The following is a 20,044-nucleotide window of genomic DNA, read 5'->3' as shown; positions in this document are numbered from 1 at the left end:
CTGACAGCATACTTCTCATCAGCAGCAGTAGAGACAGGAAGGTAATATATTAAAAGTACTGAGGAAAATTAACCAGAATTTTATAACACTTTAAATCACCCAAGAGCAAGGGCAAGAAAGGATATTTTCAGATTTTACAAATAAAAATCTTTCGAGCTGGCCTGGTGGCTCAAGCAGTTGGAGTTCTGTGTTCCTAACTCTGAAGGCCGCTGGTTCGATTCCCACATGGGCCAGTGGGCTCTCAACCACAATGTTGCTGGTTTGATTCTTCGACTCCTGCAAGGGATGGTGGGCTGCGCCCCCTGCAACTAGCAATGGCAACTGGACCTGGAGCTGAGCTGCACCCTCCACAACTAAGACTGAAAGGACAACTTGAAGCTGAACGGCACCCTCCACAACTAAGATTGAAGAGACAACAACTTCACTTGGAAAAAAAAGCCTCAAAGTACACACTGTTCCCCAATAAAAAGCCTTGAAAAAAAAATATTTCACCGCCCACAGATGTGCATTAAACAAAGAAGTTAATAAAATTTGATTGTGAAATTAAAAAAAGAATTTAATCGAATTTTAAAAAATTTTTATTAAATTTATTGGGATGACATTGGTTAGTAAAATTCTATAGGTTTCAAGTGTATATTTCTATAATACATCATCTATATATCACATTGTGTGTTCACCATCCAAAGTTAGTTCTCCTTTTGTATATGTATATATTTGTTCTCTCTCTCTCTCTCTCTCTCTCTCTCTCTCTCTCTCTCTCTCTCTCTCTCTCTCTATATATATATATATATATATATATATATATATATATATATATATATATACACCTTCTCTCTTACCATATATTTGACCCCTTTTACCCTCTTCCCATCTCCCCTCCCCCCTTACCTTCTGGTAACCAATGAACTGTTGTCTGTGTCTATGATTTTTTGTTTGTTTATTTTTCTTGTTCGTTTGTTGCTTTCAGTTTTATAACCCATATATCAATGAAGTCATATGGTTCTCAATATTTTCTGCTTTCCTGTTTTTCTTTCTTTTTTTTTTAAATTAAAGTTTATTGGGGTGACAATTGTTAGCAAAGTTACATAAATTTCAGGTGTACAATTCTGTATTATATCATCTATAAATCCCATTCTGTGTTCACCACCCAGAGTCAGTTCTCCTTCCATCACCATATATTTAATCCCCCTTACCCTTATCTCCCACCCCCCACCCCCATTACCCTCTGGCAACCACTAAACTATTGTCTGTGTCTATGAGTTTTTGTTTCTCATTTGTTTGTCTTGTTCTTTTGTTGTTTTGGGTTTATATACCACATATCAGTGAAATAATGGTTCTCTGCTTTTTCGTTCTGACTTATTTCGCTTAGCATTATATTCTCAAGATCCATCCATGTTGTCACAAATAGTCCTATATCATCTTTTCTTACCGCCGAATAGTATTCCATTGTGTATATATACCACAACTTCTTTATCCATTCATCTATTGAAGGACATTTTGGTTGTTTCCATGTCTTGGCCACCGTAAACAAAGCTGCAATGAACATTGGAGCACACGTGTCTTTATGTATAAATGTTTTCAGATTTTTGGGGTAGATACCCTGGAGAGTGATTGCTGGGTCATACAGCAATTCTATTCGTAATTTTTTGAGGAACCTCCACACTGCCTTCCATAGTGGCTGCACCAGTCTTCATTCCCACCAACAGTGTATGAGGGTTCCTTTTTCTCCACAGCCTCTCCAACACTTGTTACTATTTGTCTTGTTGGTGATAACCATTCTATCTGGGGTGAGGTGATATCTCATTGTGGTTTTTATTTGCATTTCTCTGATGATTAGTGATGTTGAGCATTTTTTCATATGTCTATCTGCCATTTGTATGTCCTCTTTGGAGAAATGTCTCTTCAGATCCTATGCCCATTTTCCAATTCGATTGTTTGTTTTTTTTGTTGTTGAGTTGCATGAGTGCCTTCTATATTTTGGATATGAGCCCCTTATCGGAGGCACTGTTTGCAAAAATCTTCTCCCATTCAGTTGGTTGCCTCTTTATTTTGTCGATGGTTTCTTTTGCTGTGCAGAAGGTTTTAAGTTTCATATGGTCCCATTCATTTATTTTACCTTTTACCTCCCTTGTCTTTGGAGTCAAATTCATGAAATGCTCTTTGAACTCAAGGTCTATAAGTTTAGTTACCTATGTTTTCTTCTATGCAGTTTATTGTGTCAGGTCTTATGCTTAAGTCTTTGATCCATTTTGAATTAATTTTGGTACATGATGACAGATAACAGTCCAGTTTCATTCTTTTGCACGTGGCTATCCAATTCTCCCAGCACCATTTATTGAAGAGGCTGTCTTTCCTCCATTGTATGTTTTTAGCTTCTTTGTCAAAAAGTATTTGTCCGTATGTATATGGTTTTATTTCTGGGTTCTCAATTCTAATCCATTGGTCTATGTGTCTGTTTTTCTGCCAATACCATGCTGTTTTGATTATTGTTGCCCTGTACTACAAGCTAAAGTCAGGGAGTGTGATACCTCCAGCATTGTTCTTTTTTCTTAAGATTGCTTTGGCTATTCCAAACAAACCTGAAGATTTTTTGTTCTATTTATTTAAAAAATGCCATTGAGACTTTGATGGGGATTGCATTAAATCTGTATATTGCTTTGGGTAATATGGCTGTTTTAACTATGTTGATTCTTCCAATCCATGAGCACAGAATATTTTTCCATTTATTTGTGTCTTCTTCAATTTCTTTTTAAAATGTCTTGTAGTTTGCAGCACATAGGTCTTTTACATCCTTGGTTAAGTTTATTCCTAGGTATTTTATTCTTTTTGTTGTAATTGCAAAAGGAATTGTTTTTTTAATTTATTTTTCTGAGATTTCATTGTTAGTGTATAAGAATGCAATGGACTTTTGTACGTTGATTTTGTAGCTGGCCAAGATACTGTATTCATTGATTGTTGCTGATAGATTTTTGGTGGAGTCTTTACGGTTTTCTATATATAGCATCATGTCAACTGCAGAGTTACAATTTAACTTCTTCATTCCCAATTTGGACGCCTTTTACTTCTTTCTCTTGCCTGATTGCTCTGGCAAGGACTTCCAACACAATGTTGGAAAGCAGAGGTGATAGGGAACAGCCCTGTTGTGTTCCCTATCATAGAGCAAAAGGGCTTCAGTTTTTCACCATTAATTATGAGATTGCTGAGGGTTTGTCATATATGGCCTTTATTATGTTAAGGTATTTTCCTTTTATACCTAATTTATTGAGTGTTTTAATCATAAATGGATGTTGTTTCTGGTCAAATGCTTTTTCTCCATCAATTGAAATAATCATATGATTTTTGTCCTTTATTTTGTTTATGTGATGTATCACATTGATGGATTTGCATATGTTGAACCATCCTTGTGCCTCTGGGATGAACCCAACTTGGTTGTGATGAATAATCTTTTTAATGCATTGTTGCATTCGATTTGCTAGAATTTTGTTTAGGATTTTTGCATCTGTATTCATCAGAGATATTGGTCTGTAGTTTGTGTGTGTGTGTGTCTTGTCCTTACCAGGTTTTGGTATCAGGGTAATATTGGCCTCATAAAATGAGTTAGGGAGCACTGTCTCTTTTTCAATTTTTTGGAAGAGTTTGAGCAGGATTGATATTAGATCTCCTTTGAAGGTTTGGTAAAATTCCCTAGTGAAACTATCTGATCCTGGACTTCTGCTTTTGGGAAGGTTTTGAATGACTGATTCAATTTCGTTACTGGTGATCGGTCTGTTTAGATTTTCCAGTTCTTCATGGTTCAGCCTAGGAAGGCTATATGTTTCTAAGAACTTGTCCATTTCTTCTAGGTGATTGAATTTGGTGGCATATAGTCCTTCATCGTATTCTTGAATGATCCTTTGTATATCTGTGGTGTCCGTGATAACTTCCCCTTTTTCATTTCTGATTTTGTTTATTAGTGTCTTCTCTCTTTTTATCTTAGTGAGCCTAGCCAAGGTTTTGTCAATTTTCATAATCTTTTCAAAGAACCAGCTCTTTGTCACATTAATTTTTTCTATTATCTTTTTGTTCTCTATTTCATTTAGTTCAGCTCTGATTTTTAGTATTTCCTTCCTTCTGCTGACCTTAGGTTTCATTTGTTCTTCTTTTTCTAGTTCTTTAAGGTGTAACATGAGGTTATTTATTTGGGATTTTTCTTGTTTCTTGAGATAGGCCTGTAATGATATAAATTTCCCTCTTAAAACTGCTTTTGCTGCATCCCAAAAATTTTGGTAGGATGTATTTTCATTGTCATTTGTTTCTATGTATCTTTTGATCTCTCCTCTAATTTCTTCTTTGACCCAGTCGTTCTTTCAAAGTATGTTGTTTAATCTCCATGTATTTGTGTTTTTTTCTGCTTTCATTTGCAGTTGATATCCAATTTCAAAGCCTTGTGATCAGAGAATATTCTTGGTATGATTTCAATCTTCTTAAATTTGATGAGGTTAGTTTTATGTCCCAATATATGGTCTATCCTTGAGAATGTTCCATGTACACTAGAAAAAAATGTATAGTCTGATGTTTTAGGATGAAGTGCTCTATAAATGTCAATTATGTCCATTTTATCTAATGTGTCATTTAGGGCTGCTATTTTCTTATTTATTTCCTGTTTGGATGATCAATCCATAGCTGTCAATGATGTACTTAGGTCCCCTAGTACAATTGTGTTTTGGTCAATTTCTCCCTTTAGTTCTGTTAGTAGTTGCTTGGTATATTTTGCTGCTCCCTGATTGGTGGCATAAATATTGATGACTGTTATGTCTTCTTGTTGTATAGTCCCCTTTACCATTATGAAATGTTCATCTTTGTCTCTTGTTCTCTTTTTCACCCTGAAGTCTGTTTCATCTGATATCATTATGGCTACACCTTATTTTCTCTGGATACCATTTGCTTGGAGTGTCAATTTCCACCCTTTCACTTTGAGTCTATGCTTGTCCTTGTAGCTGAGATGTGTCTCTTGGAGACAGCATATGGTTGGGTATAGTTTTCTGATCCAATCTGCTACTCTGTGCCTTTTTATTGCTGAGTTCAGTCCATTTACATTTAGGGTGATTATTGATACGTGAGGATTTCCTGTCATTCTATCTTTAGTTTTCTGGTAAGGCTGTGTCTCCATTGTTTCTTTGCCTTTTTGTTGTTGTCTATTATTTCTGTGTGGTGGTATTCTATGATGTTTCCCTCTGTTTCTTCTTTTATTACAGTATATATTTCAGATTTGGATGTTTTTTGAGTGGTTACCCTTGAGTTTATGTAACAGAAAGTTTGATATTTAGAGTATTCTATTTTCTTCAGCATGCTTACATTCTCCATTCCCATATTCTGGTTCAGGCCTTTACTCTCCCCCTTTTTATGTTGCCACAAATTGTCCCTGTTGATGGTGGTTGAATAGCCTCCTTTAGTATTTCTTGTAGTGCAGGTCTTGTATTAGAAAATTCCCTCAGCTTCTGTATGTCTGGAAAGGTCTTTATTCCTCCTTCATCTCTAAAGGATATCTTTCTGGATATATTATTCTTGGCTCATAAGTTCTCTCTTTCAATAGTTTGAATATTTGGTTCCACTCCCTCCTGGCTTGTAGAGTTTCTGCTGAAAAATCTTATGATAATCGAATGGGCTTTCCTTTGTAGGTTACCGCCTTTTTTTCCCTGGCTGCCTTGAGGATTCTTTCTTTTTCGTTGATTTTAGGCAGCTTCAATACAACGTGCCTTGGAGAAGGCCTGTTGGGATTGAGGTAATTGGGTGTTCTATTTGCTTCTTGGATTCGAGGCTCCAGTTCTGTCCTCAAGTTTGGGAAGTTCTCATCAACAGTTTGTTTGAATATATTCTCTGTTCCCTTCTCTCTTTCTTTTCCTTCTGGTATGCCCATTATTCTTATATTGCTCTTTCTGATGGAGTCAGAAAGTTCTTGTAGAGTTCTTTCATTTCTTTTAAGTCTCAAATCTCTTTCTTCTTCCATCTGTATAATTTCCAGGTTTCTATCTTCGATGTCACTGATTCTTTCCTCCATCTGGTCAACTCTACTACCTACGCTGGTTATTTCATTCTTAATTTCTTCTATTGAGTTCTTAATCTCCAGAAATTCCATTTGGTTCTGTTTTAAAATTTCAATCTCTTTCGTAAAATGCTCATGTTGTTCTTTGATTGTGTTTCTGAGTTCATTAGCTTTTCTGTATTTTCTTGCATCTTGTTGAGTTTTTTCAGAACTGCAATCTCGAATTCTCTGTCATTTAAGTCACATATTTCCATATCTTTAACTTCCTTTTCTGGAGACTTTTCACTTTCTTTCTGAGTTATCGTGTTGCCTTGGTTATTAATGGCAATTAATGATTTATTATTTCTCTTCCTAGACATCTACAGGAGTGGGTTCTGCAACAGGTTGATAGGAAGAGGTCTTTTTTTTGTTTTCCAGTACGTGTTGGTAGAATGTTTTATTTTCTCACCAACTGCAGCTCTTTTTTCTCTCTCACATTGTAGTGTTATGTTTTCTTTGCACTATTCCACCTTCTCACACAATGGGGGGACTCCCTGGAAGGCAGGCTTCTCCTAACAGTTCACCTGGGTCATAGGGCGCCGTGTCCCTTTGGGGATGTGGAGAGCTTTTGAAGTTCCAAAGCACTTCTTGCATCAGATTCAGAGCCTGGTATGTTTCAGCAGTTCTGTTTACTCCTGCAGGGATCCACCCAAATAGATGGGAACAGGGTCGGGGTGAGTTGTGAGAGGTGGCCCAGAGCAATGGCAGCGACCATCACCACAGCCAGTTCTGCTTCCACAGCTCCCTCCCTTTAGCTGGAACTATTTGGGCTGCAAATCTGTGTCTGCAGACCACAGTTCTCAGAACTGCAAATATTCTGTTCTCTTGATCTGACACTGCTACTGTTCTGCTTCTAGCACTGGGCAGGTGGGGGTGGGGTGAGTCTGGGAGGGTAAGGAGGGGTCAGGTAGTCTCAGTGCCTAAGGCTTCCATTCTCTGCTCAGCAGTGAAGGCTTAAACTGCTGTTTTCAGCATTCTTCCCTCAGCCTTTGCTCTGAGGTCTCTGCCATGAGCGTTGGGTTCAGCCATTTATATGCTGTCCCCTCAGCCCTGTGGGCCATAAACGGAGCCCTAGCAGTCCGAGTTCTTCCCTCTCCCACAGCTGCGGTAGTTCCGGGATGCAGCGAGCTCGGAGCACTGAGCTTGGTCTGCGTCCTGCGCCCGCGCGGCTCCTCTCCGCACTTGTCCCTTCCCTCCTCCCCTGCTCGCGTGATTCTCCCACCTTTAGGTGAATTCAGTAGTGGGCCTCTTCATCTTGCCTGTCTGTTATACAGGGAGTCCTTTGTGAAGTTATAGATGTTTAATTTGTTGTAAATTCCAGGGAAGATTTCCAGATGCTCACCTTACGCCGCCATTTTGATGACGTCATCCTGTTTTCCGTATTTCTGTTTCGCTTACTGTGATAATATCAAGATCCATCTATGTTGTCACAAATGGCAGTATTTCATCTTTTCTTATGGCTGAGTGATATTCCATTGTAATATACCGTGTTTCCCCAAAAATAAGACCTAAGCAGATAATAAGCCCTAGCATGATTTTTCAGGATGACATCCCCTAAACAGAAGCCCTAATGTGTGTTTTGGAGCACAACTTAATATAAGATCCGGTCTTATTTTCGGGGAACATGGTACATTTTCTTTATCCAATCATCTATCAAAGGATACATTGGTTATTTCCTTGTCTTAGCCATTGTGAATAATGCTGCAATGAACATAGGGATACAGGTATCTTTACAGATTTTTCAGATTTTTTTGGGTAGATACCCAGAAGAGGGATTGCTGAGTCATATGGTAATTCAGATTTTGAGTCATATGGTAATTCTATTCTTATGTTTTCTGAGGACCCTCCATACTGTTTTCCATTTTTTAAATTAAAAAAGTAAAAGTAAATCTTTGAACAGTAACATGGTAGAGGATGTTAGTGGGCCATTAAAGCTTGCTAAAATATGCATTGTGTTTGAAGGAGAAGAGAAATATAAAATTCATTGAGACTTTATAAAACAATGAATAGTTAAAAATGTTTTTTAAATTTTAATGATCACTGAAAGAATAGAATTACATTTTACAGCTTTTAAATCAGTAGAAGTAAAAAGGATTGCTAAAAGAGTAGATCTTAATAGTTCTCATCAAAAAAAGAAATGATAATTATGTGACTTGATAAAGGTGTTTAGCTAACACTACAATGGTAATCATATTATAATACGTAAATGTATCAAATGAACATGTTTTACACCTTAAACTTATATAATGTTATATGTCAATTATATCTCACTAAAAAATGCTTCCTGTTAAGCATATCAGATACATTTAACTTTTTTAAAGTAAGTTTAAAATAAGTAATCCTAAATAGCAAATAATCTTGAGGGGATGGACAGTAAAATAATGAGAACCATTGAAAATCCACCAAATATTTGACAATTAAAAGGTCTGACCATACCAAGTGTTGGAGAAGCGGTGGTACAAACAGAAATCTCACATGTAGGTGGAGGGCATGTAAATTGGTACAATATCTGTGGGAACAGTTTGGCAATATCTAGTAACTGCAGATATAAAGAATATCTACGCGAGCAATTCTTTTAGGATATTGTGTATATCCTAGAAGAACATCCAAGTGTGTGAAAAAAGACATTTACAACAATATTTAAAGATGCATTAGGATAGTGAATGGCTATAGTATAGTCATACCATGGAATACTATCAGCGGATGAAAAGAATAAATTTAGGCTGAAGATGATAACATAGATATTTCCTTTTTAAAAAGTCATGTTACAAGAAGCAAGTTAAAGTGATAGATAATATGAGCTTATTTATACTTTGTTCTGAAACATGATATAGTACTGTGCATTATTTGTGGTTAGATATATATGTAGTGATGGTATAAAAAACATGCATGAGAGTAATAAATCACTGATTCAAGCTTGTGGTTACCTCTAGGGAGAATCAAGAGTAATTAGTGTTGGGAAGGTATACACAGGGGCTTGAACTGTATCTAATGTATATTTCTTTTTGAAAATACATGCAGCAAATATAGCAAAATAGAGTGATTTAATAAAGTTGCATAATGGATACTTGGGTGTTTGTTACAGCCTATACATTGGAAACTTTTTCCAATTTTAAATTGTGTTTGATTTGTTTAAAAAAAGTAGTAGGGAATGTTTGCAGTAGGGACATCCTAGTTAGCCAGAAAATTGGGTAATTGACTGTGTGGAGAAATCCAAGGAGAAAAATAGAAATGTAACAATTTTGATCTATTATTTCAGACACATGCATGACCACTTCGTAAACCTCTACCCACAGCTGATTAAGAAACCTTCCATCATGGATAAAGTGCAGGACTTTATAAAGTATGTATAACAGCTTTTCTCTTCTCACTGATATTGAGGTTACAGGGCCTGAATCTGTTGATTCAAACAGTATTTTTCTATCGCTGCTTTCTGTTTCTGTCTCTCAGGCAGAATGCTAGAGTTGTTCTTATAGTGAGGTATGGCACCTTTTGGTAATAGCAAGAAAACGGGGGGGTGCAGACAACAGGGCCTCTAGTTTGGGCTCTTTCAGAGGTCAGGTTGAATATCACATTATCAGTTGCTGACACAGCTAGAGGAAGACACCATCAGTGTAAGGCAGCCAAAATTAAGTCCCTGGATCGCTTCCACCTGGGGCCCCTCTCCTTGCAGAGATCCCTCCTCCTCCTCTGTGAGGTGCTTCCTTTTCAAGGGTCTGGTGACCAATCCTAGCTGGGTGTTAGCTCGTTTCTGAAGTCATAATTCTAAACATCCTCTGAGAATATTTCTATTTTAATAAAGTTCTCTGAAGATTAATAATTTTCAATATTGAGAAAATGTGTTACAGGTTTGCAGGATGATAGACTATGAGATGAATTTGGGGACAGAAGGGCACTTAGTTTGGCTCTCCAAATTATGAAGGAAACGACCTCTTCACCGAATGCTGAAGTCCTCTGGAGCATCGGTTAAGAACCAACGAGCTAAAGCCCAGGAAGCAGTGACGTTGTATTCTAAAATTGATCTAGAGATAGCCTAACAGATCTGAAATAGCTTTTAGTATACAGTTATGTCAGATAATCCCCTCTGAAGTGCAGAGAACTAAGAGGAGAAAGAGAATGAAAGAACTCTGGAAAACAAAACTTTTTTTTTTTTTTTTTTTTTTTTTTTTTTGCTAGCATTCTGGGACAGAGGCATTGAGGCAGTTATTAGCAACAACTGCAATAGAATGAACCATAAACTATGAAAGTGATCTGAAAGAAATATAAACATATACAAACCATCCCATCTGCAAGAGATTTTATTTTTTCCTGTTATTTAACACTTTACCTCTTCTACATAGAACAGTAAAGATAATCAACATATCCTTACTGATTTAGTGAGACATTATGATTTGATATGAAATGCATTTGGATGGTATCCTTGACTTTCTTAGGTCTCAGTAGCACAGGAAGGTAAACCCTACACCAGATAGAGCATGGAGGAAGCTATACAGGAAGAGGCAAGAGGAGAAATCAAAAATTATTTTGGATTTGCCCTGATAGCCTTCCAAAGTGAGTAGGTTACAAGATCCAAAATTTAAATTATGCTAGCATAATTATCTGAATATGTAGTCTCTAAATGCCTGGGTTTGGTTTAGCTTTATATGAGCAACCTTTATTACAAATCTAATTCCTCTTCCAGGAAGCAAGAAGAGTGGACACGGAATAACATCAAAAGTTACGATGATGACCCATTTTGGAGACATACAGGCTATGTTATGGCACAAATGGATGGGCTGTATGAAGGGGCAATGAAGAGGGCTCTATTAAGTGGGACAAAGGTAGGATTTTTAAGAAGCTACTTAGGATTTATTGAAAATAATCTTTAAAATTACATTACACTTTAGAAGCAGACTAGAAATTAGGACTGGAGTATAAATTTCTTGCACCCAAGGACTGTCTTATTTATTTACCATACTGCTAGCACTTGACTCACTGTCTGACATGAAAATCAAGCTTATTTATTTCTGCATTTTTTTCAATCTCTTTCATTCTACTGTGCTCTGGAATAGGTTAAAGAAACTGGTATGAATATATTAGCTATAAAAGTAACCTAATAAGTGTTTTAGATGATATGGCCATTAAAGCAAAATATCTAAGTGTACAAATTCTATGCTTCCCATCTTCCACAATATACCTACACACACACATACACACACACACACACACACACACACACACACACACATGCCATACATCATAATTTTTTTAAAGCTTTACTGAATCATTGAGGATTCAAAGGTACTTTTTAATAGACTTCCAAAAATTATGAAGATCTTGTTCCCTGGGATATATATACATTCACACACGTATGCTGGACAAAACATACAAAAAGACAGTTCATAGAAAAGTGAAGCAAAAAATACTTAATAATATGAGCTCAGCCCTGTTTATAAGATTTGAGATACAAATTAAAACCATACTGAGAAATACTTTGTCACTTATCAATTTGACAAAAATTCCAAAGTGTGAAAGCATAATCTGTTGACAAAGCTATGGGGAAAAAGACACTTTCCTAAAATATCAGTGAGACTGCAAAATGGTATGTCCACTATAGACAAAGATTTGGGCCCTCAGTACCAAAATCACATACTCATTTATCCTTTGACCCAATAATCCTGCTTCTAGGATTATCACAAAGGTTCACTGGCAAAAATACAAGCTTATTTATTGCAGTTAATTTATAATAGAGAAAGACTGAAAATAGCCAAACATGTAGAAGACTGGCTGCATAAATGACACAGACAGGAATGAGGTAGATCTCTATATATTGTTATGGAATGACCTACAGGATCTGCTATTAAGTGTAAAAAGTAAAGATGCATTGTGTGCTACCTTATGCATAAGAAATGGAGATAGAAGGTAGATGATACACAGGTAGGTAGATAGATGATAGATAGATAGATAGATAGATAGATAGATAGATAGATAGATAGATAGATAGATAGATAGATACATAGATACATAGATAGATAGATAGATAGATAGATAGATAGATAGCCAGACAGACAGACAGATAGATAGATAGCCAGACAGACAGATAGATAGATTATAGATACATTTGCTTATCTTTTCAAATAAAAACAACAATGAAAGAATAAAGAAAAAAACTAAAAAGTAAAAGAAGGGAAAAAAAAGGGTGGCGGGAACAGAGATGAAAGCTACATTTCTCTGACTATAACTTGCTTTATATATTTGATTTTGGAACCAGGTAAATGCTATTCATAACTATAAAACAAAATTTAATCACAATGAAGAAACACAATCCCTGAAATCTGAAAACAAAGTAACACAATATATCTAACTGTATATCAAATTCATGGCACAACCAAATGGATAGCAGTTATTGCAAACCTTAAAACACATGTACTGCTGTACAACTTTTTTTTTTTTTTTTTTTTGCTGTACATCTTTAGTGGAACAGATCCTAAGAACAAGAAGACTCACCAAAAAACAAAAACGAAACAACCTTAAACTGTATTCAGTAATTTTACTCAGTAATATTGGTATTGTTATTTTGAAATTTGATAGATTTCAATAGATATAGTAAGATAAAGGAAATGAGTAAATATGCTGGCTATCAAGATTTTCAGCATTACAAATCAATAAAGACCCTATTTTTAAAGTTAAACAATTAGGTTATGGGGTTTTTTTGTTGTTTTTTTGGTTAAAATGTCTTTTGCATTTGTCTTCCCACCACCTCTGCCTGAAAACCAGTTTGTATGCATATGCCCAGCCTGGGGCTTCTCTGGTGGATTGAATCTTGCTGTAGCAATGCTCTCTAGTTAGCACAAAGTTCATGTTCAAGACTGATAGTTGTTCCAGGGTTAAATGCTGTCAACTCAGTTAGTCCTACATTAAACACACAATCAGAATCAAAAACATCTTGGTTGAATGTTTTTGCTGTAAAGCAGCTAATTCTCAGCTAGGGGTGATTTCCCTCAGAGGATATTTGGCAATGCCCGGAGACATTTTAGGTTGTCAAAACAGGGAGGTAATAATAATATCTAGTGGGTAGAGGCCAAAGATGCTGCTAAACATCCTACAGAGCACAGCCCCCCACAAGAAAGAATCATTTGGCCCAAAATATCACTAGTGCTGAGATTGACAAAACCTGCTGTAGAGGAATGAAAACAGAATGCTCTGTTTTACTCTTAGGAGACTCTCCCCAAATCTGTGAATATCAAAACATGCTAAAAATAGCTCATAAACAATAATGTAACAAAAATTATTTTATAAGTTACAATAAAAATCTAGTGTGTCTCTTACATTAGGGACCCTTCACATTGGAATAATTTAATGAATCCCTAACAAGAGGAACAATAGAAAATGACATCCGACTGTCACAAATCAGTATTGAGTGCTGTCTCTGTCCTTCTCTAGCCCATGACCCTGTTCCAGATTCAGTTCCTGAATGCTGTTGGAGACCTGTTGGATCTGATTCCCTCATTTTCTCACATAAAAAACTCCAGCCTGAAGGTTTTTAAGAGATGGGAAATGGGACATTGCTCTGCTCTTATTAAGGTGAGACACACAGCAGCATTTCACCTTTTCCTTGTTCTGATCCACAAGAATTTTTCTATACATCACCCAAGTATGGCAACCTCTCATCACCCCTGCCTCTAGCTATAGATGAGCTGATGGGTCCCTCTATCATAAACATTAAGAACTGAGAGGAACTGATTAAGAGAATTAGATGCACATGATGTTACATCTGTTTCTTCCACCATTCTTCCCATGCTGTATGTGCCTGCCGCTTCCAATTTCCAGAATCTTCCATTTTGGATGCTAGGACAGAGTCTATCAGTTCTGTGCACATTAAAGGTTAACTTTCCAGTAATAAATATAGCAATAGACACCTGAATTGACTTAATCCCTGCACACTTGCTTCACTTGAAGTCAGTTATCTATATACCTCTGCGTCATTCACTATGATTCTGGCTATAGGTTCTTCCTGGATTTGAGAACATCTATTTTGCTCACTCAAGCTGGTACACGTATGCAGCCATGCTCAGGATATATAAACACTGGGACTTCAACATCAAAGATAAAGACACCAGCTGTAGTCGCCTCTCTTTCAGCAGTTACCCAGGTAAATAAATTTAGAGGGACATCTGAGAACTCTGAGTACTATTTCAGGATAAATGGGAGTAACAGGAATGGAGAAGTGGATAGTAGTTAGTATACATTAATGAAATTTGATTTTCAGAATGTTTCTTTGAAGAAATATAGCTATAATGCTTTTTAAATAGAATGACACAAATTAAGTTAACAGAGCTGCCAAAAATCCACTTCAACAGATGCCACTGAGTATTAAGTACAAGGCACTTTCCTATGCTCTGCTATGGAAACAAAGATGCTCTCTGTATCTCTTTGAGGACCTGTCTCTGTTTCTCTTATTCATTGCAGTGTCCATAGCACTTAACCTAGTGTGTGGCACCTAGTACTTAATAAATTTTGCTGAATCAATGGATGAATGAATGCATAAGCTTATAAATGTTACACTAAGATAGAGATCCAAGATGGTGGAGTAAACACTGTACCTGCTTCCTTCCATGAACACATTAAAGTTACAACTAAGTCATAGGACAATCAACCTGAAAAACCATCTGAAGTCTGGCTGAACAGAAGTTTCATAACTAAGGATATAAAGAAGCCATGTCGAGACTGGTAAGAGGGATAAAGACACGAAAGGGGCTGGTCCCACACCTGTGTGTGTTGGTTGAGAACCAGGAAGGATATCTCAGCCATGGAGATTCCCCCTTGATGAGCGAGAGAGCACAGCTCCACACCAGCCTCCCCAACCCAGAGTACTGGTGCCAGGAAGAGGAGCCCCCACAAAATCTGGCTCTGAAAAACAGTGGGAATTCCAACTAGTGCGGAAGGCTGTGAGAAACCCAAATGTCCTCTTAAACGGCCCGCGCACAGATTCACTCGCTCGCAGTCACTCACCTTTGGCTCTAGCGGAGGGACAGTAACTTGGGGAGCGTTGGAAGCATGGGGGGGCAGACTGAGGTGTGTGGCTTCAAAGCGAGTGCTGGAGAACCGTGACCCTTGTGTGGAGCCCTTTCCTTGTGTGCAGCCGGCAGGCAGGTGCCATCTTTGCTATGTTGAGCCCTCCCCCCTAGGCCAAATCTGAATCTGATTGGTCTGGTGAGCTCTGCTGCTCCACTTTGCTGACTCATTGAGACCCCGCCCCAACCAACTTGCCCAACACCAAAGGCACTTTTTCTGAGAGCAGCCAGCCCCGCCCAGATTTCACTCTTTCTTGAAAAACTACTGGAGTCTGCACGACCTAGGCAGGCGGCAGCTGGCCTCAATGTACTCTGAGACTTTTCCTGAGTAGCTCCCAGCTCAGCACTGGCACCAAACCAGTCTACATTAACCTGGTGACCACAATTCTTCCCACTCTAGTGACTCCCTGAGACACTGACTCACCCAACTCAGGTACTGTACGAGGCCTTATGAGGAGTTGAACATTAAGGGAGCCAACAGGTGGCAGCAAGCCTTGGGGTGTCCTGATTTTTTTGTGGAGTTACCCAGGCCTGGTACTGGTGGCAGCAATCCTCAGTTCACAGTGTGGCCTCTCCCACACATCTCCAAGTACACCACAGGAAGCAAAAAAATAATGCAGATTACTTTGTAGCTCCTACCAGATAGTCCCTGCACAGTCACAGGCAGTGGGTGACCTGGGCCTGTACCAGAGCCCCTTGCAAGAGGCTCCAGAACCAACATACTTGGTTGACTTCAGACCATAGCAGAGTACCACCCAATTAGCCCCCAAAGCAGCACACACAAAGGGCAATCTTAATAGGCACCAAAGCCCTCCAGGGTGAATTCCACTCAGTGGGGTAAGCCCTCCACACAGCAGCCTATAAGCTGTGGATGTGGCCAAAGCCACAGCCAAACAGGCTGAGGGTCACTACCACCCACTGACATGTTAGCAGCAATAAATGCTCAACTATAACAGGAGGGCACCCACAATCCACACAAGGGACACTCCTGGAGCACCTGGATCAGATGACTGTGGAAACTGTGCCAGGACCCCACAGGACACCTACTACATAAAGCCACCCAGCCAAGACTTGGAGGCAGATCTACCTAATACAAGGAAACAAACACAGAGAGACAGCCAGAATGAGGAAACAAAGAAAACTGTCCTAAATGAAAGAACAGGAGAAAACTCCAGAAAAATAACTAAACAAAATGGAGGCAAGCAACCTACCAGATACAGAATTCAAAATGATAGTTAAAAGAATGCTCAAGGAACTTAGTGAGACCTTTCACAAAAAGACAGCAAGCATAAAAGAAAAAGACATAGAAACCATAAAAAAGAACCAGTCAGAAGTGAAGAATGCAATGACTGAAATGAGGAATGCACTAGAAGGAATCACCAGCAGACTAGATGAAAAAGAGGATCAAATCAGCAATTTGAAGACAAGGTAGCAGAAAACACCCAATTAGAACAGTAAAGAGAACAAAAAAATTTCCCCCCAAATGAGGATAGTTTGAGACCTCTGAGATAGCATCAAGTGTAACAACATTCACATTATAGGGGTACAAGAAGGAGTAGAGAGAAAGCAAGAGACTGAGAACCTATTTGAAGAAATAATGAGTGAAAACTTTCCTAACCTGGTGAAGGAAGTAGACATACAAGTCTAGGCAGCACAGAGAGTTCCAAACAAGATGAAGCCAAACAGGCCCACACCAAGACACGTTATAATTAGAATGGCAAATGTTAAAGACAAACAGAACATCTTAAAAGCAGCAAGAGAAAAGCAACTAGTAACTAATAAGGGAGCTCCCATAAGATTGTCAACTGATTTATCAACAGAAACTTTGCAGGCCACAAGGGATTGGCACAAAATATTCAATGTGATGAAAAGCAAGGGTCTACAATCAAGATTACTTTACCCAGCAAAGCTATTTAGAATTGAAGGACAGATAAAAAGCTTCCTGATTAAAAAAAAAAAAAAAAAAAAAAACTAAAGGAGTTCATCACCACCAAGCCAGTATTACAGGGAATGTTAGAGGGGAGAGAAAGATTAAAATTATAAATAATAAAATGGCAATAGCTACATATCTGTCAATAATTACTTTCAATCTAAATGATCCACTCAAAAGACATAGGAGGGCTGAATGGATAAGAAAACAAAAACCATACATACTCTGCCTTCAAGAGAATCGTTTTCAGATTGAAAGACACACACAGATGGAAAGTAAAGGGATGGAAAAAGATATTTCATGGAAATGGAAAAAAAATCTGGTGTAGCAATACTTATACCAGACAAAATAGCCTTTGAAACAAAGTCTGTAAAAAGAGAGACAAAGAAGGACCCAGTAATCCCACTTCTGGGTATTTATCTGAAAAAAATCCAAACGCTACTTCGAGGGGACGTGTGCATCCATATGTTCATTGCAGCGTTGTTTACAATGGCCAAGATGGGGAGGCATCCAGAGGGTCTGCTGATGGAAGAATAGATAAAAAGGAAGTGGTACATATATACAACGGAATATTGCTCAGCCATGGAAGGGAATGGGTTCTCGCCATCTGCGGTGATTTTGCTGAGTGGAGTGTAAGAGAAAGACAGATGCAAGGTGATTTTGCTTATATGTGGAATCTAAAGAACAAAATAAACAAACAAAATAGTAACAAACTAGTAGATACAGAGAACATATTGATGATTGCCAGATAGGAGGGGTGTTGGGGGTGAGTGAAAAAGCGGAAGGGATTAAGAAGTACAATTGATTGTTACACAGTAGTCATGGGGATGTAGGGTATAGCATAAGAAATATAGTCAATGATATTGTAATAACTATGTACGCTATCAGATAGGTATTAGATTTGTTGGGGTGATGGATTAGAGGAGATTGGGGACAGGGTGAAAAAGGTGAAGGGATTAAGTACAAACTGGTAGCTACAAAATAGTCATGGGGATGTAGAGTAAAGCATAGGGAATAAGTCAATAATATGGGAATACGTATGTATAGTGCCAGGTGACTACTAGGTTAGTCAGGGGGATCATTTCTTAAATTATACAAATGTCTAAACACTATGCTGTACACTTGAAATTAATATAAAATAATACAGAATGTCAACTGTAATTGAAAAATTTTAAAGAGGGGGAGGTGAAGGGGAATAAGAGGTCCAAATTTTCAGGTATAAAGCAATTAAGTTATGAGGATGTAATATACATCATAGAGAATATAGTCAATAATATTGTGATAGTGTGGTACGGTGTCAGATGGTTGCTGGACATACTATGATGATCATTTCTTTAGGTATACAAATGTTGAATAACTATGGTGTACACCTGAAACTAATATAATATTGTATGTTAGCTATATTTTAATAAAAAAATCTTAAAATAAAAAAATGTTACACTAACAAGGTAAGTACAATACAGGTAAGAATAATGTTATTACTGGATATCGTGTATGCTACAAAAGAAGTGTGAGAAATGTGTGTATCAAAAGAGGGAGAATTCACAGACAATTCTTGGGGAAAAGATAGGTTGACATTTGAGATGAATCATGAATGATGACTAGGATTTGAATAGGTAAAGATGGATGGGAAGGACAATCTCTGCAGAGTAGGGGGTTGCAAAGTCCTATGCCTAAAGAAGACAGGCAGATGATGTTAATGAATAAAGGGGGCTGGTAGAAGAAAATACAATTGAAACAACTATAGGAAACACACGACCCATTGAAAGGTGGCCAACTGCTCAGCTCCCACTGACTGTTGTCACCATGCAGTGTGGAGATCAGTGTTTCCAGATCCTCCAAATTCTCAAGAGAGAAATGTTGATTTAAAAAACAAAACCCACTGTTTGAACCCAAGAAAGCATATCTGTGGAGGTGAATTGCCCACTCAATTGAAGGTTTGCAACCTCTTCGGGGAATATCATGAACAAAGGCAAGGGGAAAATTCTTATTAAACACCCAAAAGAATCGAACGAGGATGTGATGTGGGCACTTTTGACCTTTAATTAGATATCTTTAACTTACAAGGTGATTATACCAACCACCTGTCGTATTTATCTACCATGGTTATATTTATCAGAGTATTATTGCCCCTTGTGGTATAATTGCTCCTGAGAGTATTAACACCATCCTATCAGGAATTCTGATCAGGAACATAGCTCAGTATTTTTCTGCCCTTGTGCTCTGATCCTTCCTTTGAGACCACTTTCGTTTCTTCTTTGTCATTGGTGGCTTAATTGTTTTAGTATTGAGTCGATCTGGAGACTCCTCGCTTTGTGCTTTGCTTCTTTTGTGTTGCTTTAGAGCAAAATTTAACGACAGCAGGAGACTGACGCCCATCATATATCCTTACTTTTTCTCTTATTTGCAATGAAATGCAATGTTCAAATGTTACTTGCACTTCTTTGAAATCTCTGCAAAAGGGTGTTCTCCCGTGGTCTTATTGGTCCTGGATCCGAAGGTAGTGATGGGGTAGGACTTGGGAGATTTTTATGAAACAGACGACTGTTAACATTTGGATATGCGTCCTTCCAGAATAGATAAATACGTAAATGATAGTTTCTCTTCAGCAATTAAACTGAGAGAAAACAAAAGTAATTTTTTTTTAACCCCAAGGGGTTTTAACAGGAACCAGTGGAGCAATGTGATTCATGTTTTTCCTAACTGGACAGCTTTGTTCTCAACACAAAATACATGTAGAATCTTATTTATACTACAAGAATTGTTTGATGAAGGGATCTGCCACACTGGATTCATCTAATAAATGTGGAGCTAGGCTTTGCCATGAACATCATGCCATAGGAGCTGTTGATCCCTAAACAGAACTGGATGGCTTGTTGGTTTTTCCTTGGTGGAGGAATGCCATGGCTGACTGAGTGGATTAGAAGTGTGGGGTTGGTTTTGTATTAAAGTCGTCAGGACCTGGAGACTCTTCATGATATGGATGAGGCCATAAAGACT

At 37.8% G+C, this 20,044-nt stretch overlaps 1 protein-coding gene across 3 annotated transcripts in view; it reads left to right on the top strand.

Moving 5' to 3' along the window:
• Window positions 1-20,044, top strand: part of PLBD1 (phospholipase B domain containing 1) — an 89,574-nt gene that overhangs the window by 18,626 nt on the left and 50,904 nt on the right. For all 3 annotated transcript variants that reach the window (XM_081061445.1, XM_081061446.1, XM_081061444.1), the window contains exons 3-6: window positions 9,321-9,404; window positions 10,743-10,881; window positions 13,484-13,624; window positions 14,048-14,192. In XM_081061445.1, the coding sequence (XP_080917571.1) occupies window positions 9,321-9,404; window positions 10,743-10,881; window positions 13,484-13,624; window positions 14,048-14,192 (509 nt within the window). The remainder of the gene's footprint in view (window positions 1-9,320; window positions 9,405-10,742; window positions 10,882-13,483; window positions 13,625-14,047; window positions 14,193-20,044) is intronic.

This window comes from Rhinolophus hipposideros, assembly GCF_964194185.1.
Source record: "Rhinolophus hipposideros genome assembly, chromosome: 9".
Lineage (NCBI taxonomy): Eukaryota > Metazoa > Chordata > Mammalia > Chiroptera > Rhinolophidae > Rhinolophus > Rhinolophus hipposideros.
Note: the sequence above shows the minus strand (reverse complement) of the source record. Positions and strands in the feature narration are given on the sequence as shown.